At 30.3% G+C, this 11,627-nt stretch overlaps 1 protein-coding gene across 1 annotated transcript in view; it reads right to left on the minus strand.

Moving 5' to 3' along the window:
* Positions 1-11,394, minus strand: part of LOC122269575 (uncharacterized) — a 34,208-nt gene extending 22,814 nt beyond the window's left edge. Inside the window, exon 1 of the mRNA XM_087151984.1 lies at positions 11,183-11,394. Within this exon, the coding sequence (XP_087008110.1) occupies positions 11,183-11,240 (58 nt within the window). The 5' untranslated portion in view covers positions 11,241-11,394. The remainder of the gene's footprint in view (positions 1-11,182) is intronic.
* Between the last annotated feature and the right edge of the window lie 233 nt (positions 11,395-11,627).

Raw genomic sequence — 11,627 nt, forward strand, 5'->3', positions numbered from 1 at the left:
AAATTTGAATTTGAAATAACTCTCATTTGAAAAAACCAGTTCTGCGAAAATAAAAAGCAATTGTGATACAGTTTTTTAATACTTAAAAAGTGATTCCAACGTAGTCTAATCTGAACTCATAAAAGTTGACCAGAGTTGAAAATTATGTATTGATTTTGATGATTTTAATCTAGGCGTAAAAATATCGCTAAATTGGAGATTTTTTATTTTAAAAAAAAGTTTAATAATTTAAAAAATATTTATGGTGTTTGTCAGTTCATTCTAAAGCCCAGATAATTCTTTACAGTGACGTGTTTTTTTTTTTTTTTTTTTTATAGTTTAAAATTATAGTTTTGTTTCAAAGTACTTAAACTGTTGCTTTTCTTAACGGAAAAATACACTGTGAAAAGCGAAATAACAGTGTCACGAATTAAAGATAGCTTCTGAGAAACAAGGAAAAAAATGAATTTCATGCGTGTCGATTATATTTATATTTCCGATTAGATCTCCACTTTAGATTCAGGATTAGACTCAATTGCATGTAGAGATTAATGGCAAAAAAGCTGGTAAACCAATGTTATTAAATAATTTATATAACTAGAATTCAAGTAGTCTTTATTTTATCAAAACATACTCTCCATTATTTAAGGTTAGTGCGAAAATATTTTTTCCAGTAGTAGAAAACTAGCGTAAAAATTTTTAAACATTAAGAATTTTTATAAAATTTTGAAGACTCTAAAGTGCATGGCCTTTTAATTTCTTTTTTTATATGCTTGCTTTAAATATTTTTAGGTAGTGGCTGAAAAAATCCTTTTAAATCTGATTTATTACATAAAATATAACAGCAAAAGTTTTGCCCTTTTGCTACCACTGAAAAAAACCATTTTCGGTAACAATATAATACCGTAGTAAGTGTAACGTATGTCAAAATAAGTTACTCTGGGGAACAATTTCGTTTTTTTTTTTTTTTTTTTTTTGATTTTTAACTGATCATAAATATTTTCGTTTTGCTAATTTCAAATCTGTGAACGGTCCAGGATTTTTTTAAATTGACTAGCGCCAATAATAAGTGTCCCCCTACTCTTCTTCCTACCACTCCCTATGTAGCAGAGAAGTGGAGACACTTAGTATTCACACGAGTGAATGCTTAAAAAATGATCAGTGTCGTATTTCCGAATTGCATAAGAACTGTATAGCTCATACGGAGATCATCATACAAATTTGAAATTCAGCGACGCAAAAATGTCTAAGATCTCGTCAAAAATCTCAGGCAACAGAAAAAAAAAGAGTTCTTCAGTGTAATAATCGCTTTTACCCATAGAAACAAAAGGTAAAATGAAACCATTAAAATAAATATTAAAAGAATTCCCGAGATCAGAAAAAGTTATCAATATTTGAACAGTAAGTTATACTACAGTAAAACTTGTGTAAGTTGACCACTTATAGTGCATTGTTTTAGTAGTCAACTTAGACAAGTGGTCAACTTATAGAGGGGGTGGATCATTCTTTACTTTTTCGTTTCCTATATCATGCTGCTATATATTTAAAATTTTTAATATAATACTTTTAAAAAACTTTCAATCGACCATTCGATGTTTCTCTTAGTTTTCTTTTTCTGTCATTACCACAGTTCTCCAAAATTAGTTTTTTTTTAAAAACAAATATAACTTTATTGGGAACAAAAACACATAAATACAAAGAATATATATTCGTCGTCAAGAGGAAAATCCTGTCCAGGCGACAAAGAAAAGTAATACAATAAATTTAAAATAGAAATTTAAAAAAAGAAAAAAAAAGGGGGGGTATTACAATCATAAACTATTTTGTTCATCATAAGACGTCATATATTGTTGAACACTGTAATAATAGAAAACAAAAAAAATGCATGAAACTATATAAAAAAAATAACAATAACAAAGGCAACATAAGAAATTCATTTGGATTGGCGCAAGACTGGTATAAAAAATCAAATGCTTCTTTTAAAGTAAAAAATAGAGATCTAAATCGTCAATGTTCATCCCAAATTGAAATAAAGCACGCTTAAACGAAGAATATATTTGGATGTTTTGCAACTGAAATGGTAATTTATTATATAATTTAGGTGCTAAGTAAAAAAACTTTTTTCGTGAAATTTCTTTTGTATTCTTTACTATATTGAACACTACAGTCTTAGAAATTCCGTAAATCTCGACCAATTTTCTCTGACTTTTTCCTTCTTCAATTAAGTTTAATATTTCATATTTTTTTTATCAATTGAAAGTTCAACTAGCTTTCTTTTTGGAGCCATTTTATTTTAAAGTTTTTCACAAACTTTCCCCCTTGCTTAAAAACTCCTCTTAAAATAAATAAAACTTGCTAAGAAAAATAAGTCATTTTAAACTACTCAGCAAATTTCAAAGGAAGAACCTCACACATGACTTCACTGAAAAGAATTAATTCAAGTAAAAGATCAAAGCATATTTCAGACCATTCATTTATTCAAATACACACTATTGCAATTGAAAGAGCAACTTTTCAACTAACACACCTGTGTAACAATTCTCAAAAGCTGACCCCCTACAGTTTCCCCATATGGTCAACTCGCAAAAGGGTTTAGATTAGCTTTTTACACTATTTCACCAAACAAGTGAAATTTTGACAAACATTGCAAAATGATAGAAAATTTTCTGAATTTTTTAGAATAGAATTTTATAATACTCCTAGACAAAATTGACTTATTTCAGTGGCCAACATACAAGATAAATAGGTGGTCAAGTTACAAAGGTTTTGATTCTTTATATTATACAGGAAAAATTCCGTTCTTGATAATTGAGGTCAACTTATGCAAGTGTCTAACTTACAAGGGTGGTCAACTTGGCAGGTTTCACTGTATTTATATTATCATAAGTAATAATTATTCAATAATTATTTACCTAATCAAGCTATAAATTTAAAAAATTTTATTGTTCAATAGATATTAATAAAAAGAGTAAATTGTAAAGTAATCCATGATAATGCAGTATGAAAATATTTACAATAACCAATAACTGTGAGCATTATTCATTAAAACAAGTTATATAATATAAATACTATTTACTAAAATGAAATGAAAACAGATAACAATAATGCATTTTTAACTAAGCCTTAATCACTATTAAATTAATTTTGTCGTACAAGCTAGTTGTGCGCTGATATTGAAAAATGTTTAACTCGTTCCAGAATAGAAAATTTTGATTGAAAATTTTAATTAGGCAGAGCATCAGCAAGCGCGACGACCTTAGACGCACATTCAAACAGAAGCGACAAAATTTAGCTCATTGCTGTTTAGAGAATAGTGGTTGCTAAGCGTTTAAAAGCAATTAGTTTTGCATTTCTAGTGGTTTGTAATGATTGTAGAATTAGTGTTGCCATACTGGCTACATGGTTCCGGAAAGGCTTAAATCAAGCTTTCATTTGAACGTTATAAAAGGATTCTACGAATTATTTTTTTTTAAATTTTTTTCCACAGATAAATTATTTTTTTAATTGGAACATTTTATTGGTAGAAAGGTGTAACTTTTAATATGTTTTTTTCTTCTTATTTAGTGATGGTATATAAGAAAAATGAAATTAAATCCAAAGGAAAAACGAAATTAAACCAAAAATCAAAGCATAAGTGGCAAGCTCCACTTTAAATATTTAGGAAAAATCTCTCGCCAAAAGCGGGATAAGTTGGAAAGCATGTTCATGGGTAAAAATAATCATTTTCAAGTCTCGATGACTTGACCATAGATCAAGCTTAAATTAAGTTCTTTGGAAATGTCATTAAGTTTAATTTAATAAAATTTTAACGTATTACAATGCAACGAATGTAATTCGTTAAAAAATAAATAACGAATGTAATTCATGCGCATAACTTTTATGTATTGTTATTTCTTGTAGGAGTTTAGCAAAATAGAACTAATTACAATTAACCAATTATTTGAAATCATAATTACAAGTAATCCTAACTTATGATTATGATTGTAAAAACAATTATGACTAATAATTACAATTATAATCATGTTTACATTTAATCTCAGTTACAATAATTGCTGTAATTGATCACTTTTAAATATTAATATATTGCCTCTCTAGAAATAAGGCATACATTCTTAATAATTAAAAAATTAAAAATAGTATATAATAAAATATAAATGTGTGTTTGCAGAACAATACTTCATCAGGGGACACACTGCCTGTAAACACACAGGAACCTTTTTGTTGTTAGTGGATTTAACCAAAACTAACAATGCCCCGAGGCCCCTTAATGAAAAGACGAGAAAAAAACTATTACCACAATTTAAAATCAACAATTAAATCAACAATTGAGTGAAACACCTTCTTAAAGCACAATATATAAATAATCTAATCAAAGTAACAGTTACTAAAAGTGGAAGTATTTAAAGGCAGTGTGTCCCCTGATGAAGTACTGTTCTGCAAACACACATTTGTATTTTATTATATATTATATTTTATTTTTTAATTATTAAGAATTTATGCCTTATTTCTAGTTTATATAATACAAATTTGGTTTCAGCTGCCTTCTGCGCTATTCCAATTTGAATTAATGAAGTAAAGGTTCAGTGTGTTTTTTTACCTCCTTCCTTCCTCAATGGCACGACAGCCCCGGGTGGGCCCTAGCCTTCTCAATCAACTTCCTCCAGGCCTGCCTCCGCCTGGCAGTTGTCTTCCAGTTTGAGACTTTTAAGACTGAAAAGTCTCTTTCCACGCAGTCGGCCCATCTCCGCTTTGGTCGACCTCTGGGCCTTGATCCGATGGGCTGAGCCGAAAAAATTATGTTTGTCGAACGCTCTCTGTTCATTCGAATGATGTGACCAGCCCATTTAATTCTTTGGATTTTTACATACTTGACAACATCAGGCTCTCTAAGGGCCCGATAGAGTTCCGAGTTTGAACGTCTGTACCAAGTACCATCAACTTGTTTGCCCCCAAAAATGGATCTTAGGATCCGACGTTCGAAGATTCCCAAGGAATTCTCATCTTTCTGTGTTGTTGTCCAAGTTTCTGAGGCATATGTTAGGATAGGTCTGATTAAGCATTTATAAATTAACAGTTTAGTATCTCTTTTTAGTAGGTTTGATTTTAAATATTTTTTTAATCCATAAAAACATTTACTTGCACTATTGATTCTTCTTTGTATTTCTGGTGCGATATTGCTATTAACGTTGACTTCAGAACCAAGATAAACAAAACTGTTTACTTTTTCACTTTTACCTCCTAGTTATCAATATTGACTTAGTAAATTGTATTGATTTCGTGATTGGATATATTGCCTCTCCAAGGGCGCCGGCAGAATAATATAAAAGGGGTGCAACCCTCTAACAAACTACCCCCCTCCCCAAATTTTTTTTTAAAAATATTCTGTTATTACATTTTGTTTTGTTATTACATGTACTTTCATCTGTTAATTTTTTTCAAGATACACTTCTTCATTGTTAACAAGATATTTTTAAAAAAAGTACGAATTTATGTGGTACGAAATGTGGAGGAATAGTGAAAATTCTTATGAATCCCTCGAATACATCGATTTAGTTATTAAGGTCACACCGTTTTATCTAGCTGTAGCGGAGGCAATCAAAATTGGCCTAACTCTTGGCCTCAGCTACTACTTGCACTATTGAGCGCACTTTTAGTACAATGCGACACACCAAAATATGGAATCGGTCTACAATGCCTCACGAGAGATTAAGTAGTTATGCTCAGTGTGCATAAGAAAAGAATCAAAGATAACTCAGAATTCATTGAACAAAAGCAGATTTGGACAGCTAACAAGACGATTACAAATCTTGCTTGATTAAAAATTTTTTTAATTGTTTCGTATCAATAATTACTTAATTATTTGTTTTCGAATAAAAATATTTTTAATAAATTTTTTTTTTATACTCTATAATTGTTTATAAATAAAGCCAGAGGGGTGCAATTGCACCCCCTTGCACCCCGCTGCCGGCGCCCTTGTGCCTCTCTGTAGTATATATAGTAGTAGTTGCTGTGTGGCATGTAATACTAATATAGCGCTTTGAGCTGTAAATTATTAACAAATTAAACAAAATTAGTATAAACCTTTACCATAATAAAATAAAAATAATTAATTATATGATGTATGAATTGATATAACTTTTTATGTTTCATCGGGGAATCATCTCAAACCCAGTGAGTTTTATTCTTATCTCAAGATTATCAAGATTCTCAAGTTAAATTCAGTGAACTTTTCACAGTAGACTTTTACTTATGTTACATTAAATTACATCAAATTTTATTTTCTGATAATATAGCCAATTTATGCATATATATTTATCAACTTATGCACGTTAAATTCTTTTCAAATTCTATTGTATTTAATGAACAATATTTCGCTTATATTTATATACATCAACAGATGTCAATTTAGAATCGATATTCAAATGTTATATTTACTATATTAATTTATGTCAACCTATGTATATATATTTCAAATTGTGTTTATATTTATATATGTCAATATGTGTCAATTTAGATGCTATAGTCAAATGTTATATCTACTATGTTTATCTATGTCAACCTATGTATATATATATTCCAAATTATGTTTATATTTATATGCTTATATTTATATGTGTAAATTTAGTTTCGATATTCAAATGTTTATTTACCCAAGCAAAGTGCTTGTAATTTTGTATTAGCAACCACATCGACTGCTAAATTCAAAATGTTATCACTTTAAACTTATGTAAATTTCTACATGTATGGGATAGGGGCCGCTGCGCGGCCCAGGTGCCCAATTTTTTATAAATAAAGTAAAAGTAAAACTTTTTATGTTGCCTGAGATTAATGTTGGAGCAAAAATATTCTAAAATATTTTCACTTGATAGCACCTATTAGAACGTTAGAATATAGCTCAAATAATATTAAGATTTACGCAGGTGTAATTAAAAAAAAACTATTCTATGTAACTATTTACATATTTACTCGAAATTTACAAAAATCTGTCAACGATAAAGGGAAGGTTATGTAAGCGATAGATAGTCCGGCAACTACTTTGCATGTGACTCAGTTATGATGACCCAAGCGAACAAATAATACGACTCTGTTTTCCAATTAGCGCATTCTACTTCTGTAATTTTATTTTGCATTTGCTTAACTGTTTGGATGTGATTGATCGATATTGTAATTAGAGCAGCGTCATCTGCGTAGAGAACGGTGAATTCATTTGGATTGTCATTATTAATAAGGAAATGAACAGTATGAGTATGTACAATAATGGACCGAGAATACTGCCTTGTGGCACACCAACTTTAATTTTCCTGTAATTAGAGTAGGTGTTATTGATCATGTTCTGAACTTTCAGTCTGTTAAGTAGGAATTGATTAAAAGTAGTAAATCATCAAGGATATCTTGCATGTGCAGCTTGACAATGAGTCCACAATGCCACACTCGATCGAACGCCTTGGCGATATCGAGCATGAGCATAAGGACCGTGTTATACTTGAACTTGACTTTACTACTGTTTTCCAATATATTAATTATTTGTTTCGTGGTAGAAAGATTTTTCCGAAAACCAAATTGCAGATTTGGGAGGATTTTTTAGATATTCATTAAGTCTTCGTGATATTTTTTGAAAGCATAGATAGCAGGCTGATCAGTCGGTAATTGTTTGGGTCAGATGCGCTTTTTCCCGGTTTCGGGAACAGGATAATATCCGATTTCTTCCATTTATCAGGGAGATACAAGTTGTTGAGTCCAATAATTTCGGACATCTCTTCTACTGTTGTCGGTTCAATAGTGCTCCTAGTCTCTCTGCTGATGATCTCATCATAAGTGTCATTTACGATTCTTGGCAGTTAGATTCATCATCGTTGCTAAAATGTACTTCCATAGGATTAGTAAAGACTTTGGTTTTCTCATTTTCAATATAAACAGTGCCGTTCGGCCCGTTTAGTGGGAGGTTATTTAAAGGTGTTCTTTTTAGGGCTCTGGTAATATTCAGTATAGTTATAGGTAATATTTAAGCTGTTTAGTTTCTTGTTCCAAAGTTCATTACTGTGTTTATTGCACATATCTTTAATATCTTTATTTTTGGGCTTGATTTTTTTTCAAGTCCGTGCTAAACTTTTGCTGGAATCTTTTCCTAATTTTGTTTTTCTTTTTAATGATGTCTCTAATATATTTTGGGAGATCTTGCATACAGGTGGGGAAAAAATTCTGTAGCTTCGGCAAGAGCTATTGAAAAAGAGTTTGTTAAATCTAAGATAGCCTTTATCGATGTTCGTCAATTGTTAAAGGATTATCATCAGTAGTCTTGGTCTTAGTCAGGTGTAGAATATTATGAAACAGAAGCCAAACTGCTTTCTTCCTGAAGTGATCATTTTCTTTCGTTTCTAGAATTGTCGTGATCCAAACGGGGAAGTGATCACTGTTGAGTTCGTTTAACGTTTCGATGGCAAAAGGTGATGAGAAATTAGTAATCATTATATCAAAAACTTCATATGGGACCAGAATGATGGGAGAAAGTAGGTTGCTCAGGGGAGTAAGCAGTTAAGCTGAATTTCTTGATAATATCATGCAGTTGTCTGCCTAATTTTTTGTCCTTTTCACGTCCCCAAATACTATTTTTAGCATTTAAATCGCCAAGAGTAATTGTGTCAAGGTTAGATGAAGAAAGATTTATGAAATAATCTTCATTAATATCATTTATAGGTGCAATATAAATAGAGACTATTTTAATATTTCTATTTTCCAGTTGGGTTGCTTCAGAAAGGTTCTGGGTTCGAATCCCGGGTAAAGCAAGGATGTCCTTCCATTCTCTGTACGATCCGTCTTTACTGTGGGACCAACATTGGCCCACCTAATATGGTGCTTCTAGAAAAGTGACCAACAAATCTGCTCTTCGAAGGCCTGCATGTCTTTGGTCATTCCCCAATAGCCGATCATTGGGAAAAAATTATAGTAGGATAGTAATAGGAGTCTCTTTCCTATTGCCATTTGTACTGATGCTGTAGATTAATGTTCTATATTTTTTGAGAATGAAGATTGCGCTCCCGCCGTCTTTACGAAGGATTCCATCGTATTTAAAATTGTTGTAATTAGGGATTTTCAATCTGTGACTTGGTTTGTCGTAAGTTTCTGTGACAGATCTTGATAGCACCTATCACATTCATAATGATTTTATTTAGTACTAACAAATAAAAGGTGGCTCTAACGTAATTTATTATTACCATTTATGCATACTCTTAATTAGCTTGAGAAAAAATTCTGGTGATAGCAATAGTGATGTTATACTTCTTTTGTTCGCAATTAGTTGTTACATTTGAGTACTTTTGTACTGGTTATTAATACTGATGATTGAATGATGTTTGTTTGAACATTTTTCAGAGATTTCAGGATGTTATGCTATTAATCAACAAATTTCATGTACTTACTAAGCATATTCCCTTCTTAAATCAAAGCCAAATTAATTTTTAAAAAATTAACAGCTCGCACGTTCTTAAGTCACTAATTAATTTATAAAGACTCGAGAAAAGTCGCCAGTCATTATATAAATGTAATGAATCGTGAATTCATTGGTGGTATAATTTTACTGGTTTCGATGTACTAAACTGTATTGAAGTTTATTTATGTATCCGCCTACTTGAAATGTAGCAACCAATTTTAGAAAAAAAATTTCCACATAAATGCAGCAATTAATTCTGGACAAAATTTTCCACCTAAATGTAGCAATTAATTCTGGATAAAATTTTCCACCTATATGTAATACATAATTCTGGACAAAATTTTCCACCTACATGTAGTAATTAATTCTGGATAAAATTTTCAACCTAAATGCAGCAATTGATTCTGGACAAAATTTTCCACCTAAATGTAGCAATTAATTCTGGATAAAATTTTCCACCTAAATGCAGCAACTAATTTTGGACAAAACTTTCCACCTATATGTAATAATTAATTCTGGATAAAATTTTCCACCTAAATGCAGCAACTAATTTTGAAAAATATTTGCACCTATATGTAATAATTAATTCTGGATAAAATTTTTCACCTAAATGCAGCAACTAATTTTGAAAAAAATTTTCCACCTATATGTAATACATAATTCTGGACAAAATTTTCCACCTATAAGTAGTAAGTAATTCTGGATAAAATTTTCCACCTAAATGCAGCAATTAATTCTGGACAAAATTTTCCACCTAAATGTAGCAATTAATTCTGGATAAAATTTTCCACCTAAATGCAGCAACTAATTTTGGACAAAATTTTCCACCTATACGTAGTAATTAATTCTGGATGAAATTTTCCACCTAAATGCAGCAACTAATTTTGGATAAAACTTTCCACCTACATGTAGTAATTAATTCTGGATAAAATTTTCCACCTAAATGTAGCAATTAATTCTGGATAAAATTTTCCACCTAAATGCAGCAACTAATTTTGGACAAAATTTTCCACCTATACGTAGTAATTAATTCTGGATAAAATTTTCCACCTAAATGCAGCAACTAATTTTGGACAAAATATTCCACCTATATGTAGTAATTAATTCTGGATAAAATTTTCCACCTAAATGCAGCAACTAATTTTGAAAAATTTTTTCCACCTATATGTAATATATAATTCTGGACAAAATTTTCCACCTATATGTAGTAATTAATTCTGGATAAAATTTTCCACCTAAATGCAGCAATTAATTCTGGATAAACTTTTCCACCTAAATGCAGCAACTAATTTTGAAAAAAATTTTCGGCCTGAATGTAGCAGGGACAAAATTTTCGACCTAAATATGGCAACTAATTTGGAACGGAGAGAGTAATATAATAAGTTAGAACTAAATAAATTCTGCTTACTATTATCTATAAATAAATAAACAGATAAATAAGAAGACAGTAAGAAATACGGTTATATTCTCAAGTCCTAATAAAGATGCATCAATGTTGTATTTGTTTCAGATGTATCTGCATTAGTTTACTACCACTGTAAAAACATTTTGCGAAAACCTCAAATGCTGGAAAGGACATGTTTATCTTGGCGAGGCAAAATATTTCTAAGTACTAAAATATAATTTTTTCAATATGAAGTGGTAAGTAATAGAAGAAAATATACACTAAAGTTAAGTGTAAATGTATCACCACTTTTGAGGTAGAAGCATTTTCAGACCACCGTGGTATAAGAATTCGAACGTATTTAAATTAAATATATTTAAAAATAAACATACCAAAGGTGATAAGATACAGAACAGCTACCACCACAGGAACTAAAATTTTTAAAATCATTTTAGAATGCGTAATCTTTATCCAAAAGAAACACAATATATCCTGATGGTTTTAAGAAAAATATTATCTTTTTTCACCAAGTTACCTGTGCAAAAGAATATTTACAGAATCGTGTTTTTCATTTCAACCAGGTGTTTCACAAATTTTATTGTACTTACGTGAGTATAAAACAAACACCTATATTCCAAAAAAACCCATAAACTGTTAACGAAATGATTCAATAGGTGTAAAGACACCTTAATATCCTTCTTAATGAAATTAACAAAGAATATAGAGGCTGCAAATGATACTAACATTTTTAAGAATCATCTAAAGTTGAAATTTTGAACAAAACTAAATTAACAAATTATTTTACATTATCGAAATTTCGAAAAACATAGTAGTAGT

Source organism: Parasteatoda tepidariorum, chromosome 9 (assembly GCF_982258835.1).
Source record: "Parasteatoda tepidariorum strain Cologne lab strain chromosome 9, Ptep-v5.0, whole genome shotgun sequence".
In the NCBI taxonomy this organism is placed as follows: domain Eukaryota; kingdom Metazoa; phylum Arthropoda; class Arachnida; order Araneae; family Theridiidae; genus Parasteatoda; species Parasteatoda tepidariorum.